A 20,921-nucleotide genomic window follows, 5' to 3' on the forward strand; every position below is an offset into this window, starting at 1 on the left:
AATGACTGCACACGGCTGAATTAGCAAAAGGACTGTGAGGGACACTTGCCAAAGCTAATCTCCACAATTTGAGATTCTACTCAGATGCAGATTGCTTGCCCATCAGGCAGAGAAAGTGGTAAAGTTTTCACGTCTAGCAGCCAGTGCTCTGGATCTGGCCAAAACATATTTGCGGGGCCATTCTTATGCCAACGTGTTTGTTCTGTCCAGTGGGCTGTTTCCTGCTTTTGAGTGTTGGTCCTAAAAAATCTTAGAATTGACAATTCTAGGAGGAACTTTCAGAGACCCTCTGTCCCATGAAGGGCATTTTACAAACAAGTGTTTTATTCAAAAGAGAGAATTAGTAAGACAGAATCTTAAAAGAAAAAATAGACAAGTTATTTCAGTAAGCTTCCAAACTTCTGAACATCGATGCAAATTCTATTGGAAACTCTCTAATCAGGAAAATATGTTGACTAAATTTACAGTTTCCAGTAATTGCTGGTTCTAGTCCCAGCTGAAACCGGGAAGTGAAACAAGTCAGTGCCAAATGACAAATAGTCCCGAAGTTCAAATTATTTCATTTACTGAAGAAGAGGCAGAATACAAGAAGAGGTAGAGGCAGGTGTTTCGTGCATGGGCTGTCTCAGGCCACTATGTTATTATTTAAATTAATTTTCTCACATCTGTTAAAGAATCATTGAATTCAAGTTTTCAAAAGGAGTTTTAAATACCTGCTCTCTTAAATGCCTCTAATGTTTTCATGGAGAGCTGTAGCAATATCAAAGGTAGGAGTGGAATATTTTCCACTCTGTTTCTTATAAGCAGAAATATCAGCTATTGATACTAACTCCTTTCCCACGATGTACTTGCTACCATTAAAAGCCAGATTTACTTCAGTTTTGTTTCTAAACCACTAGGCTATATGGCTATCCAAGCCCTGTCTACAGAGGACAAAAATAAGTAACAGAATAATATGCAACACTAGGAAAAAGTTGTCCTTTTAAACTCTCAAATGTGGAAATCCATGGAACTTGTGAATATCATTCACTGCTAAACAGATAAATATAAATATATAACATAATATACACAGTATGATATCACAGCCTATAGAAGTCTTAAGACGCTTTAACCAAGAGAATCTTAGCCCATAAGGAATATTTAAACAAAGGTCCAGAAAAACCCAAAAAACTGGAGAAATGCCTTTACCTGGCTTGAATAAGTTCCCGTAAGTATTTGCTTTAATCTTTCAAAGGCTTTCATTGACGGAGCAGGGAAAGCTTCCTGTGTATGTGTATTTACACATGCAATTACTTATTTCAGGGAAAAAATATTTCCCCTTTGTGAAAATCTTCTATTCTCAATGAAATGAATGACTAACACAAGATCTCATTAGAATTTTAATCTTCCTGAACTCAGATTAGGATGCCCTAATAATTAAAAGCAGCATTCAGCACCCCTCCTCTATCCTCCACCTTTCTAATCAAACATGGTCTGTTCTCACATTTTTATTTATCAATGTGAGATAATTAAAATTCCTGGAAAACATTTAACATAGAGAGCTTTCTACTCTGAAAAAGGTATCTGAGAGGGAGATTTTATACAAAGAGGCCCTTTTCTTCTACTTAAGAGCCAGGCAAATTTTTCCAGTGGCAATTCCAAAATAAAGCCACAAAAGGCTCCTTTCCTTCACCTGGGAAATCTTATTTGCGAGACTTGTTCTTCCTGTCCCCTTAAAAATAACCTGGATGTGGTAAGAGGAGGGTCAGTAAAAAACAAAAAAAAAAAAAAACAACTGATGAGGAAACATTTAAGTCCAGTGGAGGAATTATCTATCAATCTATCTATCTATCTTTAATTTTTTTTAATGTTTATTCATTTTTGAGAGACAGAGAAAGAGCATGAGTGGGGGTGGGGCAGAGAGAGGAGACACAGAATCCGGAAGCAGGCTCCAGGTTCTGAGCTATAAGCATAGAGCCTGACGCAGGGCTCGAACTCATGAGCTGTGAGATCATGACCAGAAGTCGAATGCTTAACTGACTGAGCCACCCAGGTGCCCCAAATCTACCATACAGATACTATACTAAACCCCCTTAAAATGTAATTCTTTTTTTTTTTTTTCTTGAGTTTAGTTGTCTGGCTTTGACAAACTAGAACAATATTGTAGAACAAGCATTACTCCTTCATTACTGAATCATTATCTATTTATGGTCTAGTAGGACAGTCCTGGACTTCAGGGGTTGTTTCCTTAGTGAGGATAGTTTTTCTGTAGAAGCAGTACATGTCTTAGAATCCAGATTCTCCTTTTGGTAGATACAAATCATTCCAGAGCACGCCTTCCCCCTCCTACCCAGCCCAGGTCTGTTCCTTTTTCTTTGTAATGTTGCAATTCCTCCTTTGTTTTACTTCCCACCTTAAAATCAGACTTTCCTCTTTATCTCCAACTTGCTATCTTCACTCCCAGAATGTTTTTCATGAATAGGAGGAAACAGTGAAGGCTGAGTAGAGGGAAGCCTTTCTACTTTCCTCCCTTTCCCCCAGATTCAGGCCATAATGCTAAGACGAACACCGAGGTTTAGGGGTAATGAAATCTTTTCATGGACAGATTGCAAGAACCTAAGTCAGGGAAGAGCTCTCTGATGTGGGTAGCTAATATTCCAAGTACAAGCCCCAAATCTGTCTCTCCATACCGGCTGGCCATTGTTCAGGAGGTCCTCCTTGAAGCGAAGTTTTCGTTCCAGGTCTTGAATGACAGCATCCTTTGTGCCTTGAATCTCCTCATCAGAAGCTATTCTAGCGGTTCTATTGACTTTCTTTGGAAATCCCCTGTAGGACAAAAGCACAAGACAGTATGGTCAGTTGTCAGGCATTCAAGTTCAACAAAGAGAGTACAATGTATCAATGCATCCCACTCTTTTCTAATGTTACATCTATTCCAACTAATTATGGAAGGAACCATGAAAGCTGCTTGCAGTGTTCAGGTAACACTAATTGGAACCAGCTTTCAGAGAAAGTGGAAATGCCTTAGGGAGTGTGTCTCAGGTGGTCAGATACATGCCAAGGATAGGGCAGGCCTGTGCTTCAGTCCCAGGGAGGCAGCAATGTAAAGTGAAAAGACAACGATTTGTAATCACAGGTTTAAAATCTGGCTCTGCCTTGGATTAGGTTTGTGACTTTGGATTAGTTTCTTAACATGTTTTATAAACAAATATAAAATATATGCCATATAGGGCTGTTGAGAAGAGTTCAAAGAGAACATATTTCTTTCATACTTCCAGAAGTTCAGTCCTTCTGATCCTTTGTAATCAACTTATTCAACAAGAGTGTCTAGCTCATTCTAAGCAAATATCGTTTGTTACCTTCCCTTCTATCCTGATTTGATTAGAGGAGGCCAATGTTATAAAAGGTCTATTTTATACTAACGGGCCCTGGAAGGTCTGCAGGCTCCGCTCTGCCTGGCACTCCCCAAGCCTCCTAAACCCCCTGGAGAGCCTAGGGCTCTCAGGTGACACCTCAGAATGTTTCTTTCCAAGGGCAGCAACAACGTCGGAACACGTGAGCCAGGGGTCGCTGGGGCTGGATGCTTGATGGGTGTGGTATCGCTTTTGTTGGTGCTGTAAGCAATTTGCTTCCCACTTCTCTTCCTTTGCCCTCACAGGGCTGTGAGTAAAGATGCAAGAGAAAGAGAATACTATACAATAGTGAAAATGAGTGACTCATAGCTACCCTATCACCAAAGATGAATCTCAAAAACATAATGCTGAGCTAAAACAAAGCCAAGTTGAAGAATACATAAAATATGCTTCCAATTATAAACATGCAAAAAGCTAAGCAGTCTTCTGCCAAGGTAGGGGTTCTCAAAGGGTGGTCCCTGGCCAGCAGCTTCCGCATCACCTGAGAAACTGGTAGAAATGCAGATTTTTGGACTCACTCCATACCTGCTGAGTCAGAAACCTTGGGGTTAGGGTCCAGCAGTTTGTGTCTTAACAAGCCCTCCAGGTGATTCTGATTCATAAAAAAGTTTGAGATATAAACTTAGGGAAACACACATATATAAACCATTAAGACAAGAGAAGGATTAACTCTGAAATTCAGGGTAGTATCTTCTAGGGATAGTTGTGGATACGACTGGGGAGGGTCATGTGGGGAACCTTCAAAGATACTAGAAACAGGTATGACTTTTATTATTATTCTTTTAGACTATATATATACATTGTATATGCTTCCTCATTTAGATTATATGTTTTATGATAAGACATTTCTAAGTTAAAAAAAAGGTTTACTGCAAATAATGAGTCAAGGCATCCTGTGCCTGATACCACCTTGCTGATATGGTAGAAAGCACTAGTAAGGCTGAGGATGTCATTTAACACTGAAGTTCACCAAACCCTCTGCTTCTCACCATTGCACCCCAAAATGCTGGGAACAGCCAATCACTAAATATGCAAGAGAAAGCATAAGCATCCTGTAACAGCTGTGTACTCGGCCCTCATCAGTAATACTCTGAGCCCTGAGGCCTGGGCTCCTCCGGTCTATTCCCCTTTGTTTCCTTGCAGAGCTTCCCCTGATTTTGCTGGGTGTTCACCCCTCAGTGTGACCACCTCCCCAAGGTGACCACCTCCCCAAACTCAGGGGTGAGTGATCTAAGTTAATTTGAGTGGTCCCCATCTCCTGGACGGTGATTAGTGTAGCCAGAGACCTGTGATGGAGCCCTGGCCAGTGAGATTGGGGAAATGAGGGTGGGAGAGGGGGAGGTGCTCTAGTTAAAAATTTCTCATCTCTAAAAAGAAGCACACAGGAAGAAATACGCCTCTTCTTTCAATGGCTGCCATTATGTCAAAAGGAAATGCGCAAAACTGCTGCAGCCATGCTGACCACAAGGGGCTAATGATGACAGTCTGGAAGGACAGAGACCCTGGAGCCCTTAACCCACCGTGGAACTGCCTGACCCCATACTAGTTATGTAAATCAATAAACCATGTGCATTTAATCTTGTGATACCTATAACAGAAACTACCCTGACAGCTTTTCCAGGTCCTTTCTTTCTAGTCACTTGCCCCAAAGTTCAAGTGGGAGGGTGTTAAACATTGGTATTAAAGAAAATACTGTGATATCCTGTGTTTGAATATCAAGAACAAGGTCAAACTTCGTTGTATCTTACTCACTGGGAGTTGATCTTGAATTTTAAGGAGCTGGGCAGTGAAGCTGTGACATATTAACAACAAGAGCCATAGAAATAGTGATTTTTAACCTCAATTTTTAGGACCATATAATCGGTTAACAAAAATGTGCACACATTGCCAGCTTCCCTGAGCTGGAGCCTTTCTCCCTTCCTTTTTTTCTCAAGACAGTGTCATCAGCCTTCAGGCTTCAGTTTTTTGTCTCCTTGGAAAGGAGGACCCTGACCCAGTCTACCCATGTTGTATTGTAACATGTTTGTTTTCTTCATAGCACCTATCAAAGTTTATTAATGTACGTTCTTTTTAAATTGTCCCTCTCTCACCATGCCTTTTTTGTTCATGACAATGCCTGCCAAACAGCAGATCCTCAAATAACATTCATGGAATTAGTGAATGGACGCACTATCTTCACTTCTGACCTCTCTCTCCCCTCCTCAGGCAAGAAAAATTATGCCAAAGCCATCCATATGATCAAACCACATGTAAATAAGTTAGGCTCAGAACAAATACAAATTACATAGTTTTGGGGAAAAAAAAGTTCTACACTGCTTTTGACTAAAGCCTTACATCTGAGAACTGGAAGAGGTAGGTTTTGAAGTCACCTGAAAGGCAACATTAAAGCTAGCTCTGTGTTACATCACTTATTATTGGGAACACACAGGTTCCCATTATTTTACACTTGACAACATAAATGAGTTGCACAACTCCGTGATGATGAGCAGCCTCTGATGACAGAAGCTTCACTGTGTTTCTGCAGGCAGAATACACTGAGAGCCATGTTCCTTGCACCAATAAGAAAGAAAGGGGCAAAGGGCGGCTATCAAGGGCAGAACAGATCATCTAAACAATATAAACAGGGAACTGCTTTTGTAAAAGATGGCCCCAAGTCCCCTTGAACAAGTAAACACCTGTCTATTCACAACAGAATAAGTCCTGTTGCTTAAAAAGCAGTTCTCAGTATCTTTGACTCTTTAAGGGACCTGAGAACACCTGCCCTAGGACATTTCATAGAGAAGCCATTCACCTTGGTTTGGATCCCTGCCACCCAGGTATTTTACTGTTTCAAAGAGTACAATTAAAATTACTCTTTGACCCAAATACAAACCCTGGCCATTCTATATTTCTCTTAACAAGGTGATTCCCTAAATGTATCAAGATCACAAGCATTTAGAAGAGCATTTGCTTCATCTCTATTCCCTGCCATTTTAAAGACATTTTCTTTGACTCACAGAATTTAAGGTACACATAATTTCTTGGTTCTGAACAATTAACACTGAAATCAAATCAATCAACTAAAAGATTTTTAAATGTCTAACAGTCACTGACAAATATTACTGAGTATACAGCAAGGCACAATGCTAGGCAAACATCAATATGAGTTCTGTTAAGCCTGAAATTCAACAGTTGGTTTGTAAGACAAGTGATTGTGTCACCTGATGACATCTTGGAATTCTAAGCAGAAGCTCTATACATAAAAACAAAAAATAATAAAACAAAAGCTACATCACTGGTAGTCCCAACACTACTCTATGTGACAAGAAGATAGCCAAATCCTAACAGGTGGCCTTTGATCTCAAGGGGCTGATAAGTTGGAGAATAAATTAAGGAATAAACTATGTCATGGTGATTCTAGGTGCAATAGGAGTAAAAAAAGTAGGAAAGAATGCTGGCTAGACTGACTGCAGAGGCTCTGTGAAAGAGGCAGTATCCAGGATCTTGAACCATCATAAGGATGTAGACAGGTGGTTGGCGGGGGGGTGGGGGTGGGGAGGAAGGAATTCTGAATCAGCATGACTAAAGGTGTAGAAGGGACAATCTCTTATTTTTTACTCCCTAAAACACTGGGGCTTGGGCTAGTTACTTATGTCTATGTGCCTCAGTTTCATCCTCTGTAAAGTGTAAAATGTGGGTATTAATAGCATGTACCTATAGGGTTATTAGGAAAATGACATAAACTAATACATATTGAGTATTTAGATTGTGCCTGGCATACTAAGAGGGGCTCTGGAGAGGCCAACAGAAACTACCCAGTAGGGAAGTGAATCACAGAGATGAAACTGGCCAAGGAGAACGGAATGAAAGACATAAAGGAGTTTAAAAAGATGCCAAGAACTCTTGACCAATTTCCAAAAAGGTGCAAATAACCTTTATTGATTGGCTTTTTCAGTGTTCAGCTGTGTTCTGAGTGCTAGCAATACCATGTTTATTTTCCTGTAAAACTAAGGGACTGAACTCAGAAAAATTATATTGTATGGTGGGGATGGCAGAGAGAGAAAGGAAATAGAAGAGTGAAAGGAAGGGCATAGCAGGAGGTGGTAAGTGCCATGAAAGGACGGGAGTGTGAGTGGATGACTGTATTACACAGTGCAGTCAATCACAGGTCGGAGGAGATGACAGAACCATTGAGGCCCAAGTGACAGAGTGAAGACTAGAGGGAGAGCGAGGCAGTGCAAAGGTCTCAGGGCCTGAATGAGCGTGGCAAGGTCAACAGGGCATTGTGAACCCTGAGAAAAGAGGGGTAGGACACAATATTTCTCACCCTTGTTTTAATACGGAACCTTTTTTTTTCAGAGAGTATCTCATTTGGACTGACATAATTCAGAAAACACTTCAAGCAACTGTGTTAAAAACTGAGCACAGAGTTAAGGGTTCCTATATAATGTTACAGTAGAAAAGAAAAATAGTTGTAAGTTTTTGAGGCAGAGCTTTGGCAACTGAGTTTGTTTTCCTGTAAGACGAATTCTTTGTTGGAGCCTAATGTAAGATGGCTGTGGCTGGTTCTCCCCAGTGGCACCACTTTTGATAAATGAAGAGCAACAACTCATTAGGAAATTTTAACAAGAGAATTTGATGACAAAGAGGTGATCTCCTTTCATGATGGTTTGTACAATTAAAAATGAAATTGCTTAAATGCTTATTCAAAGTAAACTGTTACTAAAACCACAACTCTTCACAAAAACTCATCCTCAGAAGCAAATCTTAACCAGTAAACAATTCATGCAAGCCTCCCACACGAAATATAAATACTTCAGTGTATACACAATTCAGCCCAACTGTGCAAAAAATATTACTGATCTGTTTACTCTAGCTTAAACAGTAAGTCACTTAACATTTTAAAATAATATTCATGTGGTTGGGGGTAAAAACTTCTTAAACACACACACATGCATCTGGAAGGTAAAATCTTCCAGATTCAAACACCACCAAATCTGGGAGGTTTTCTTTCTTTTTCTTTTCTTCTTGGCTACTGAATAATCTTGAAAGCGTCCTGCCCTTGATACAACTTCTGAAAGTCCTCTTATTCTCCTCTTCTCATATTCAGTGATATCTAATAATAACTAAACTCCACAACATTTCAGAGGAAGCAAAATCATTAACATGTTGGCATTTAGGTATCCCTCATATCCACGAATGTAATATGTGAATTAATATATGAAAGAGCCCAAGATACCCAAACTGAATTTTTGTATATCAATTCTATTTTCTTACTAAATTCTATGACAAAGCCCAAGCTGTTAGAGTACAAATGGATAAACTGAGCTCTTAAAGGAAAATAGGTGACTTTATAAAAATATCAAGTTCTCTTCACGTTACCTTTTGGGTTCTTTAAAGGATATACTGACACATGTGTGTTCACTATACCTACTTGGTACAGAGCCATCTGAGATGAGCAGGTCTGATTCTGACCTGTTCCTGGGGCAGACATTTCAGCAGATCATCAGCAGTCACAGCAGACCCCGAAAACTTGCCTACTCATTTGTTAGGAAATACTTGCTCAGAATTGGATGCAACTTTCTGTGCAATCCTCTAGGATACTAGACATTAATGAACCCAATAATGAGACCCTGGGAAGGTCCTCAACCCCTTTGGGCCTCTGCCTCTGATGGGGAGCGACAAGGCCCCCACCTACCCCCACCTACCTGTTTCCTGCAAGGGGGGAGAAAGACAAGAATGAGATAATGTCTGCAGAGTCCAATGCAGCTTTTGTCTTTTCTGTTAGTTACTATCTAACCACTATCTTGACTTCAAAACTGCCTAAAACACAAATAAATCTTTACAAACTGTTTCTTAAGACTTAGGGGATTTTGTTTTGTTGGTCTGCAGCCGTTTTCTTTAATCAAGAAATAGCAGACATCAGACTTAACTGAGATCAACCTGGGCAATACAGCCAAGGTTAAGTCACTCCCTCTTTGCTTAGGCTTATTCCAGAACCCTGGGGAATCGCTTCACCTCTTGGTGCCCTCACCTTGCATGTAGAGTGATGATAGTGTCCCCACCTACCTGTTTCTTATAAATCAGGGTGAAAGAGAAGGACAATGAGATAATGTCTGTAAGGAGCTGGGCGCCTACAGAATAAAAGCTCTCGTTAATACATGTATATAAAAGCTCTTATTGACACACGATTTAACTTTGGACAAACATGGGGTATCACTTCAAACCAAAGGCCTCCTTATACAAAGGAAGCAATTAAGAGTAGGAAACATTGTAGCACTGTGGCTATATGGCACTCCCTTATGAGAACACATTGTAGGAATGTGAAGATGGGCAAAAAATGCAGTGCCAACAAGCGCCAATCTCGTTCTCGGGGACAGTTCTGACCTGCTTCACCACGAGACTTGGTACAGCCACTCAGAGACCAGCAGAGACAGACCTGCTGCACTATTCCTAGGTGGCGTTCCTGAATCCTCTGGATTGCCACCATTTTGCAGGGCTGATTTGCAGGAACAGGCTTACAGCAGTGGAAGCTGTAAAACCAACTATCAGCGACTGAGAGGGGAATAGAACACACTAATTTTTATCAAAGTGCAAACAGGCTTCTTTCTAAGGCATCTTTTCTCCTCATTGCCTCCATCTGAAAAATTTAGTCAACTTAACATTTGTGTCTGTCAACAGCTTTGAGAAGCTGCTGGTGACCCCAGTAACCCTCGGGAAGAATGAAGCTGTTTGAAGAAAGGAAGGCACCAGGGGAACTGGATGTGCAGAAGTTCCCAAACCACAATCAGCCAACAACCAAATACTGTTGTTGCGAGTCTGACCGCAGCCCACTGTCACCGGCCTTCTTGACCTTGTGGTCTATCACTGGCATCCAAGGCCTTTGTTTCCTGACTTGACCTCTGCTACCCAGACATGTGAGAAACAGAACCTTATCTCCACAGACTATTTAAAAACTTAGTGCGTGACCTTTCACGAATTAAAACAAAGACACTGCTAAACAAACAGAATAAAACAACTAGTATGCAACTGATGATTAAGAAAACTAAGACAAGTGACATTTATATGTAAGATTTTGGTAAAACAAGGAGGGCAAAGAAAAAATACCGTATTTCTGCTTACTGAATCATGTATAATCAATCTACTCACCGGCGCTTGATAAATATGGCAAAACCATTCAACTTGAGAAACCATACATATAAGCAAAACTGAATTTGCTATCATAATCACAAATTCCCAGTGAAGTATAAGTGAAAGTAATTTAAAAGATTCATTTGACAACAGTTGGCCAGTTCTTACAAGTTCAAAGAGGTCAGAAATTCGGTCTTGGGCAAATCATTTGGATTATTGTGAAGGATAAAAGCTAACTTTTCATTTTAAAAACAAAATTTTTTAATTTTTATTTATTTTTGAGAGGGAGAGAGAGAGACAGAGCGTGAGCAGGGGAGAGGCAGAGAGAGAGAGGGAGACACAGAATCCAAAGCAGGCTCCAGGCTCTGAGCTGTCAGCACAGAGCCCGATGAGGGGCTCGAACTCACGAAGCGTGAGATCATGACCTGAGCTGAAGTTGGACGCTTAACCGATCGGGCCACCCAGACGCCCCAACTACCTTTTCATTTTTAATTCAGAATACAAATGAGGGATCCCACAAAATACTAGAGGAAAAAATATGTTCCAAAAGTCACATATATTGAATCAGAAGGGTGAATTCTTCAGATATGTATGATTTATTAGCAAAAGGAAAAATTCCTTGAAGACGAAAGGGTAACTGTATAATAAGGGCTTACTGGACCAGCACAGAGCTAAAAATCTGTAGCCTGCTACTGCCACTTATCTTTGGTGTCACAGTGTCTATCTTTGGGTACAGTTTTCCATAGGAGCCACAAAATTAGCATGGCTTCTCCATTAATTTTTAAGGAATGGCAGGAGCTGCTAGAATTTTTAGTGATAACAATTACACAGTATTTTACTCCATAAAATTAATAACTGTGATACATGTTGATAAACAAATGCTTCTATTACTTGAGGTACGCTCTTGAAGTTGCATACCTTCTTAAGAGAATTTCAAAGATCAGAATAAACTATTATTTCTACTTAAGAGGATAAAAGACTATCTACGATGATAAAAGGCATGACCACCCAACACCACTGAGGAGAAATATTACACAGATGAGTACTTATCTTCCTGGGAAGCAAGGTTTGGTACCATTTCCTAGTAAGAGGGACAAAACAGTGTCCTGCAACAAATTACCACTTTTTGGATCTAACAGTGAGCTTCTTTGTGGCAAGATAATACTTCATTTCCTAGCAGCCAAATAAAACAAAAAAGTAGGAGAGAAAAAGCAAGTTTTCTCAGGCAAGTTGACTCACTCAACTTTCAGTAGAAGCCCATTATCACAACATTACTATACAAACTCTCCTCCTTTATTCTATTTACATATTCATTTGACTGAGGTTTTTCCAATACGGATTCGAGAAGCCAGATTTCAAATATAGAATTCATATAATCGACATTTAGAAAGTGCTTATCAAAACATGATATTGCTACCTGAAGCTCCTTCATACACCTTGTCAAAGTCAAACATAGCAATGCTCATCTCTAAGTTGGTGTTAGTACATCCGAGAATGGAAAACTTTTTCATATCAATGAAAATAACCTGAATTAAGGTCTTCTCATTCTTTTTTTTTCTTTTTTTTTTTTGAGAGACTGGGTGCAAGCATGAAGGGAGGAAGGGCAGAGTGAGAGGGAGGGAGAGAATCTTAAGCAGGCTCCAACGCAGGGCTCGATCTCATGGCGGTGAGATCATGACCTGAACGGAAATCAAGAGTCGAACACTTAACCGACTGAGCCACCCAAGGGATGCCCCTCATTTTGTTCTTCAGTAGGGTTTCCTTCTCTCTCTGGACAATATTGGGATTCTGGGAGACTCTGAAGTAGGATCTGAGTTTATTTCAGAGATGTGGGAAATGTCTTGACCTTTGCTGATGTGTACTTGTGTTGAACTCTTCAGTGAAATGAGCATGTGCTAGCTTTTAGTCATCGACAGTATGTGCTAAACACCTACGTTATATATTTCTTTTGAGGGCTTTAATGTACTCTTGTAGATGTTATCTTATTTATCCTCATGGATTTCCTACTTAAAGATTTCAGATGGCTGCCACATCACTGTGACATAAGGGAAGACAGGTATTTAGATAATCTGCAAATAGAAAGACTGAGTTGGAGGTTCCATGTAGTTTACATAGAGATCACTGTCAGGGACAGAACCGGCACGGTCACTTCTTCACTACATTGCACACGTCCTCACTCACGTGCATCAATCACACAAAGACACGTACACGTTTTCCTCTCTTCCGCTCAATCACTACGTCTACGTAAAGGCTGGCTTTTTAATTCTGTTAATTTAGATAATTCAAAAACATGAAACGTACACTTAATAACCCACCCCCTCCACGGTTATTTTAATACTGATCTCAAATATCTGGATAGTTTGTTGGTTAGTGCATGGATCTGAGGTCAGACAGACAGGAACTCAAATCTCAGTTCGGGGGCTAATGTGCCCCTGAGCAAATTCTTTAATTACTGGAATCCTCAGCCCTAAGTGGGGCAAGGACACCTCTCAGGAGTGTATCAAATGAGGTAACATCCGTGAATTGCTTAGCACGACGTCCTATATAGTAGCCAACGCCACTACCATCAAAATCATAGGCGCACCGCATAGACTGGGTAGTTTCTGAGCAGAATCTTGTATTGCTTAGTGCAGAATAGAAAGTACTGACTTGGCAACGGTAAGGTAGCTGGACAAGAAGAGTCTGGGAAAGCTGCTGTGGTAAGAAGCTAAACACCAGCTGGATGGAAATTCGTAAAAAAGGCCCAGGGCTACCCCTGGGTTGCGGATCAGGGGGCACTGCCCCACGAGCTCAGGGGGCGGGGCAAGCGGGGGCGTGGGGCTGTCACTCACGCGGGGGTGACGCCCTTGGGCAGGCCCAAGGCGTTGACGGCCGCCGGGGCAGGCTGCGAGGGCAGCAGGGCGCTGAGGAAGGCCGCGGGCGTCTGGCTGTGGCCGAAGCGGGCTGCGGGCGAGGCGCACATGGACGCCGGGCCCGGGCTGGGAAGCGGCGGCGGAGGCGGCGGCAGCGGGAACACGTCGGGCACCGGGAAGGCCGTCGTCGGGCTGAAGACGGGGGGCGGCGGCGGCGGGGGCGACGGCGAGGACGGGCACCACGGAGCCTCGGCCTCGGCGCCACCGAAGGGCTGTGCGAAGGGCGGCGCGGGCGCGCGGCCGAACTGCTTCAGGGTCGGGGACATGGGCGACGGGAGGCTGGAGGAGCTGGGGCTGGAGGCCGGCGTGCCGTGGCCCGACGCGGGGCCGAGGTTCTGCGCCGCGATGAACTGCTTGGGGCGCGCGTAGTTGAAGGAGCCGGAGGACTGCATGGCGGGCGCGGAGCGGGAGGCGAGCGTGCTCATGGGCTCCGGGGAGGCGGGCGACGCGCAGGCCGCGAGCTCGGGGAAGGCGGGCGGCGGCGGGAAGGGCGGCGAGGGCGGCGCGCTGCGCGGGGCGCCGGCAGGCGGGGGGTGCCGCGCGCTGGCCTCCTGCTCCAGCCGGACCTGGTTCTGCAGCTGCTGGATTTTCAGAGGGTCCCTGAGGGGAGACAAAAGCGACACCTTCAGAGAGGGAACTAGGGGAACGTTCGTGCGAGGCAGTGAGGATCACTTGTGGACGTAACTCCCCACGAATGGCAGCTCCAGGCCACACCCGGCCGGAGTTAGGCACCGGTTAGTAGCCTCACGTGTGCTGCCCGTTATGGATTGTGGACAAAGCGCTAGGTTAACTAAGCGTAACCGGTTATCTCAATGTCTAATTGAAGTTTTACCCAAGATGATCCAAATCAGTTTACAAATAAATCTCAGTGATGGAAATTTTAGGTCTGACTCCCAGGGGCCGTATTTCATTTGAATAGAACCAGAAATATGAAGAGAAAAATTTCCGACAGGAGTCCTCGGTCCTCTCGTTTGCCAATGTTTTGGAAGAAAATTCTATCATAATGAGAAAGTTAAAAGAAACATTTAAGTTGTTTTTGGAAGATCTAGCTTCATCCAATTTGCCTATTTTAGTGCTATCAACTGCATTTTTTTTTAATTTTTTTTTAACGTTTATTTATTTTTGAGACAGAGAGAGACAGAGCATGAACGGGGGAGGGTCAGAGAGAGGGAGACACAGAATCTGAAGCAGGCTCCAGGCTCTGAGCTGTCAGCACAGAGCCCGACGCGGGGCTTGACCTCACGGACCACGAGATCATGACCTGAGTCAAAATCAGATGCTTAACCGACTGAGCCACCAGGCGCCCCTCAACTCTGCATTTAATAAATACCACATGGTGATTTCCACTTTAATTCCTGCATTTGTTACCTACAAAGACATATGCAAAATTTACTATCACCAGAATTTTAGACTCTGAACTGCCAATTATTTATACAAACCTTAATACACACCGATATTTTGTGCCATGTCTAAAATACACAAATGACACCTATTTTTAATATGCAAGTGTTCAATAAGGAATAAATTACAATAATTATTAATAATAATAAATAATGCAGTTTTAATTCCCCAAGTACTTTCCATCGAGAAGAGATAGTCTGAATTTTAGATTTTACAAAAGAAGTTAGTAAGCAGCTAACAATTAGCTAAAATCTTTTACTCAAGCTTTCCTAGTTAGCTGAATTTTACATCCAAGACATTTTTAATTCAGTGCACCAATGGCTGTCAAAAGAAACTTCAACAGAAGGTGGCACTGTAACAACCAGATAAAGCAATCATGAATAGGTAAAGCTAACTTTGCTCTTAACTTTAAACCTTTGGAAACTAAAACACAAAACCCCCAATTTAATTGTTTAATTAATTTAATAAAATTTAATGTTATTAAACAATGAAATTATTGAATTAATTTAATTATTAATTATTTAATTTTCAAAATCAAGCTTTTAGAGATTCAGAGCAATAAAAGGAATTGAAGTTGCTGACAGTAAAAAAAAAAAAAAAACCCAAAAGGATTTTAGCTCTGTTAACAAGTATCATTAGATGTAGGAACATCCTTCCCTTGTTTTCCATTCCCTTCTATAATTATCCAGTAAACTGATTACACTTAAATCCACAAAGAGAGCAAGAAATACTTTCCTGGGAACTGAAAAGTATATATTAGGTGGTTCTAGTGTGTATATGAAGTATAAGGATGATTCTATATGTTTAATCTGTGCAGAGTATCAAAGATTTCAACACCAAAGAACTTTGTGGGGTCAGTCCTGTGGAACTTAACTGGAGCGTTTTAAAAGGACTTTTAACTGGAGCGTTTTTAAAGCTGGAGCATTTTTAACTGGAGCGTTTTTAAAGCCATGACACTGCTAGGATTCACCAGATGCTGAGTTCCAGATGTCAGTGTGGTTTGGGTCCACTGTCCAGCACATGTGTTCCTGCATTCACGTATTTAGAACTGGCCCAGGAATAGAAGGCATAAAAAACCACCCAACAGCTCTAAACCCCATCATCTAGTGCTCATCTTGAATCCCCAAATCTCCTTTCTGATCTCCCTGCCTGTTCTATCACCTTCTTATTTCCTACTTATGCATCCTAGTCCTCGAATGTTCATCTTCAACGTTTGGCTGAGTGCATCTGAACTGGGAGTCATCCGCATGGCCCTCCTCAGAGGCACTGCTCCCCTACTCTGGCCAGCTGGGCTCACCACAGCCAGAGCCTCCGCTGTGTTTTAAGGTATTTTAAGCTCGGCCTGGCATCAGCAAATAACTGCGTGTGGTGGCTCCAGCAGGGTTGCTACAGACAACATATCGTTCCCTATATCTACTGTGAGGACTCCTCTGCCCCAAGATTAGGGAGTGGCTCTGGGAAGCCAGTCTTCAAAGAAGCCAGGGCAGGAAAGCCCAGACCACCACTGTATTCTAACTCTCCTGGGGTCAAGCCTACTCATTCGGCCATTAAAACAACCACCAAGTTTGTTAACCCATGTGGGCTTAAAGCTGCTGACATGCTTTTAGACAGTTCAGTTCAAGAAAGTATTAATACAGCATTTCACAAGAAATGAACAGGCATTACAGTGATTTGGCTACCGACAGATGCTGCATCAAAGAACTCTGCTAGGGTTTCTACTCCCCCATTTTGCACTGGAAGAAGAATAAAATATGCAGGGAACTGGAGAGGTGGGAAGGGAAGTAAAATAGTTATTCTGAATCAGTAAGTATCTGACTTGATTTCTGGCAGATCATCATATTTTAAAGAATACTGGAGTTAAATGGATCTAAAACCTGGACTCTGAGGTGATGAAATGCACAGTTCTAAGTCATTTTCTTCGTCCTCATTAAGTTACAAAGGGAATGAGAGGTTCCAGAAAAGCCTTTGGAAGTTACTTTAAAAGATATACTATAAAAAGTCATCACTTTTCTGGTTTCCCCATTTTTTTTCTGCTTTTTTCTGAAAATGAAACTTAACTTCTTGGAAATACTGGGTAAAGGTTGAGCTGTTAGGCTTAAAGAGTTCTGGGAAGCCCTACTTGCAAGGACAGCACTTTGAGCATCATATTAAAGTGTTTGGCTTTGCACAACTACTCCATCAACCAACACCTCCCCCGCCTCCAGCCTTTTTCCCCTTCCTGTACCACAACCCTCATTCAAAAAATCTAAGAAATTCTCTACTCTTACCCCTCTTGCAATTCTAAAGGCGTCAATAGTTGAGGAAATGAGAGGGCTGGGCTTTTTGTCATGCACTTGTCACACTCCATTTACAAATGAGGACACTTCAGGTAACCTGCTCAAGGTCACAGAGCAAGTAACCTGTAGAGCCAGGTTAGATCTGTGTCTGTGTCTGGCTTCTTTAACTGCACCAGGCATGTCAACATGGAAGAACCCCGACTTCCAATGTGATTTAAAAAAAACTAAAACATTCTGTGGTCATCGTTCCCTTCTAAGAACTTTTTCTCCTCATGCTTCTGTGTCACTACAGCATGAGGGCCTTAAAGATCTGAATCATCAAAGTTTTAAGTTTTACATATTCAAGAATATATTTAAGAATATTTGACCTCAAACTTGATTCTCTTTAGGGTGAAATGGTGCAAAGATGAGAAGATCTGGGCAGCTCAGAAAGGGAATATATAAATACTAACTCAGTGGATTCTCCTCCTGCATTATAGAAAATCAAGAGCCTCCTTCCCCCAATCCTAATGGTTTAGACACAGATTTAAAATTTTTTTAATATTTATTTATTTCCGAGAGAGAGAGACAGAGTGCGAGTGGTGCAGGGGCAAAGAGAGAGGGTGACACGGAATCTGAAGCAGTCTCCAGGTTCCGAGCTTGGCCAGCATAGAGCCCGACACGGGGCTCGAACTCAAGAACGGCGAGATCATGACCTGAGCCAAAGTCAGACGTTCAACCAGCTGAGCCACCCAGGCACCCCTGGACACAGATTTTAACTAGAACAGTTGTACAGACAATTGGATGGGGCCAAGATTTAGATTTGACAGGGATAAAGAGAGAGAGATGTGGAACACAGTTTACTTTCCAATTCAGTCATCTGTCTTGCCACCAGACTAAAGCAGCCTTGGAAAACGTAACCAGCCAAGCGGCAGTGTGGTACAGGAGAAAGAAGCTAGACTCGAGCTGGACGGTACTGGCTTGAAAGCCAACTCCACCCGCTACTAACTGCGGGGTCATTGCGAGGATAAAATGAGCACAGTGCCTGGTTCACAGTGTGAACTCAAGAAACGTTCCACAACAGGAGAGAGCCACCGCATGGATTCTGGTTACTGTACAAAATGGACCTTTAAAAAAATGGAGACGATGTTAGCCTTACTACAAGGGGATTTTCCTGTTTATCTCTTCCCACTGCAAGTAGTGGCTTTCTCGTACTCAGAAAGCCATAGTAGGGGTGGGAGAGGAGAGACAGCACCAATCATGTACCTGGCATTTTCATCCCCCTTTCACAAATTCCCCATAGGTCAGCGAGGTCAAATAATTTGTCTAAGGGCAGAACCTGGATGTGAAGGGTTGGTTGGTGCGAAAGCCTCGTGCTACACCATTCTCTCTAAAGTGCTCGATAAACAAACAAAAAAGGTTTATTAAAAATGTTAGTTTATTATTACTACATATCAATTTTTGAACTGCAGCCCAAGTTTAAAGTAAATGATGTGAAAGCAAACTTCTGGAGAACAACTTTTATGTAAATTGGGAATTCCCAGTATCTCTCTCCGGAGCAATGTCTGGATCGCAAGAAGTAATTTATCCCCTGCTCATGTTAATAAAGATGGAGTATTTATAATTGTCTGGAGGAACTCTTGGGATCGCGAAGCTGGAAAACATTTGTGCTTTCAGAACAAATATGCTGTTGGCTTATGCATTTTCTTTCATTTTTTATTGTGTGATACAGAAGCCATTGTATGACAAAGCGGGGCCGTAGCTGCACCCTCTGAACGGAGAGCTGTGCTGGTCCTGCTCTTTATATGCACTTTGACAGCCAGGGCTGTGACTTCCAGCATCCTCCCAACACCCAGCCGAACACCCGCATAGGGCAGACACATCACTGTCAATGACAACAACCGTTGTTAATTTCCGGTCGCAATTTCGATACCATGCTGGGTTTATCAGGTATGTTCGGTATATTCAGGCCTACAACAGGAGGGCCCCATACTGGACTGGGGAATTTTAAGAATTCTCAAATGAAAGTAGGTAAGTGAATTAGGGAATAAACTGGGTGTTCCCACAACATTCCTCCCCAGCTGGGATTAGCTCAGTATCAGATCTATGAGAGAACTCAATATATTAATTCTGGGAACTTATAAAACAGAATATAAAACTCCTACAAGGGCTTCAGTTCAGAGAGTACTGATTAAGTTCCATCTACTTTATTATATTAGTACTTCAACTGTCTTGCTCTTGTTTCTATTATTCATACTTTATGTCTTCGTATCCTATAAAAAAAGGTCCACTTGGTGAGCGTTAGTATCTAACAACTTGCTTTGGTTAGGACTAATTTATTATTGCCCTTTGGTAAAAGGTACATAAATCACAGTCTTGAGGACAATCATTTACATAATAAAAACGAGTGAATATAAGCCAAATGAGAATGTACTACATTAGGTTTTGGGGAGGTTGTTAAGTGCAAAAATAACTATGAGTTTAAACACATCCCCCCTAAGGTTGGGGGAGAGGGCAGGGATAAAAGATTTGGATTTTCTACAAAGTACCATAAACAAGAGAATGTTAAAATCAAATTAAAACTGACCACTTCTCAGGAATGTGTGTCTAACATTTATTGCAAAATGACATAGGTTTCTTTACAAAAGCCCTGCTCTTTGATCTTTAATTTATTCTGAGCCTTTTGTAAATCATCCTGACTCTCTAGATAGAGCCAGGACTCAGCACAATTAATTACATAGGAGGGTTCAGGGAATAAGTGACCTGAGTGAAATCAGCACATGACTTCAGTCTCTTTTAGAAAGACTCGTCCTTTCCACTTAGAATAAGAACTGCATTTGGCTCTGCTACAGAAAAACAGTAGCTCTTTATGTCTTCGTATATAAAGCTGATGTCTATTTGAAGTCATTCCATGTACCATGAGAAACGGAGCAAGTGCGGACCAATCCATAATCCTCCCGGGAACGTCTCTGGAGTATCAAAGCACGGCCGTGTCCCTCATGTAGCTCAGGGAATAAGGACTAACAGGTAGGGGTGGTGTTCCTAACAGGGGCGGACACTGACCTGAGCTGTTCCTCAGAACGTGAATCCTGCAGCTGGCTTCCCAGACGCACAGGAGTCTCCTTCAGGAGGTCTGTGGAGATGCAACTCTCTATGGGGCACATAAGTAGCAGTTTGGCTTTGCGAAGGCTAAGGGATTTAGTCCAAAGCATTTACAGTCTTACCAAAAAAAAAAAAAACAAAAAAAAACAAAAAAAAAAAACCCGGATTGTATCCTGACTAAATTACATACGATAAGGGACACACTCGGATGGTGTTGGCAAGTCCTAATGAATAAGCCTGATGGACCTATGGGGTGGAATGCTGGTGTCTCAGCCTTAGCCTTTTTTTTTTTTTTTTTTTTTTTTTTACAGGAGGAATGTGAGGTCAGGATCTAAAAAGCATCAATTCCACATCACAGTTAAATGCCTTAAATAATTTTGATTTCTGTTGCTGCATAGGCCAGTGAAAATAGCCAAAAGATAATAGCCACTGATTCTTATAAAAATTGCTAATATAGTGGACATAACAGAAATTAACATGACTGTTGACAACTGAAAATGTTTGGTATTCTTTTTTTTTTTAAGTTTATTTATTTTGAGAGAGAGAGAGAGAGAGAGAGCACGTGCGTGCACAAGAGGGAGAGGAACAGAGAGAGAGGGAGAGAGAGAATCCTGAGCAGGCTCCACACTGTCCGCACAGAGCCCTGTGTGGGGCTTGAACTCATGAATGGTGAAATCATGACCTGATCTAAAATCAAGAGGCGGATGCTTAACTGACTGAGCCACCCAGGTGCCCCAGTATTAATTCTT

At 41.9% G+C, this 20,921-nt stretch overlaps 1 protein-coding gene across 3 annotated transcripts in view; it reads right to left on the reverse strand.

Annotated features, from left to right (window-relative positions):
- PALLD (palladin, cytoskeletal associated protein) overlaps positions 1–20,921 on the reverse strand; it is a 406,924-nt gene that overhangs the window by 28,403 nt on the left and 357,600 nt on the right. For all 3 annotated transcript variants that reach the window (XM_019441032.2, XM_019441033.2, XM_019441034.2), the window contains exons 11-12: positions 13,334–14,014; positions 2,670–2,805 (exon numbers count right to left, since the gene is read on the reverse strand). In XM_019441032.2, the coding sequence (XP_019296577.2) occupies positions 2,670–2,805; positions 13,334–14,014 (817 nt within the window). The remainder of the gene's footprint in view (positions 1–2,669; positions 2,806–13,333; positions 14,015–20,921) is intronic.

The sequence above is a fragment of the Panthera pardus genome, unplaced genomic scaffold (assembly GCF_024362965.1).
Source record: "Panthera pardus isolate Hobbes unplaced genomic scaffold, ASM2436296v1 HiC_scaffold_13, whole genome shotgun sequence".
NCBI classification, from domain to species: domain Eukaryota; kingdom Metazoa; phylum Chordata; class Mammalia; order Carnivora; family Felidae; genus Panthera; species Panthera pardus.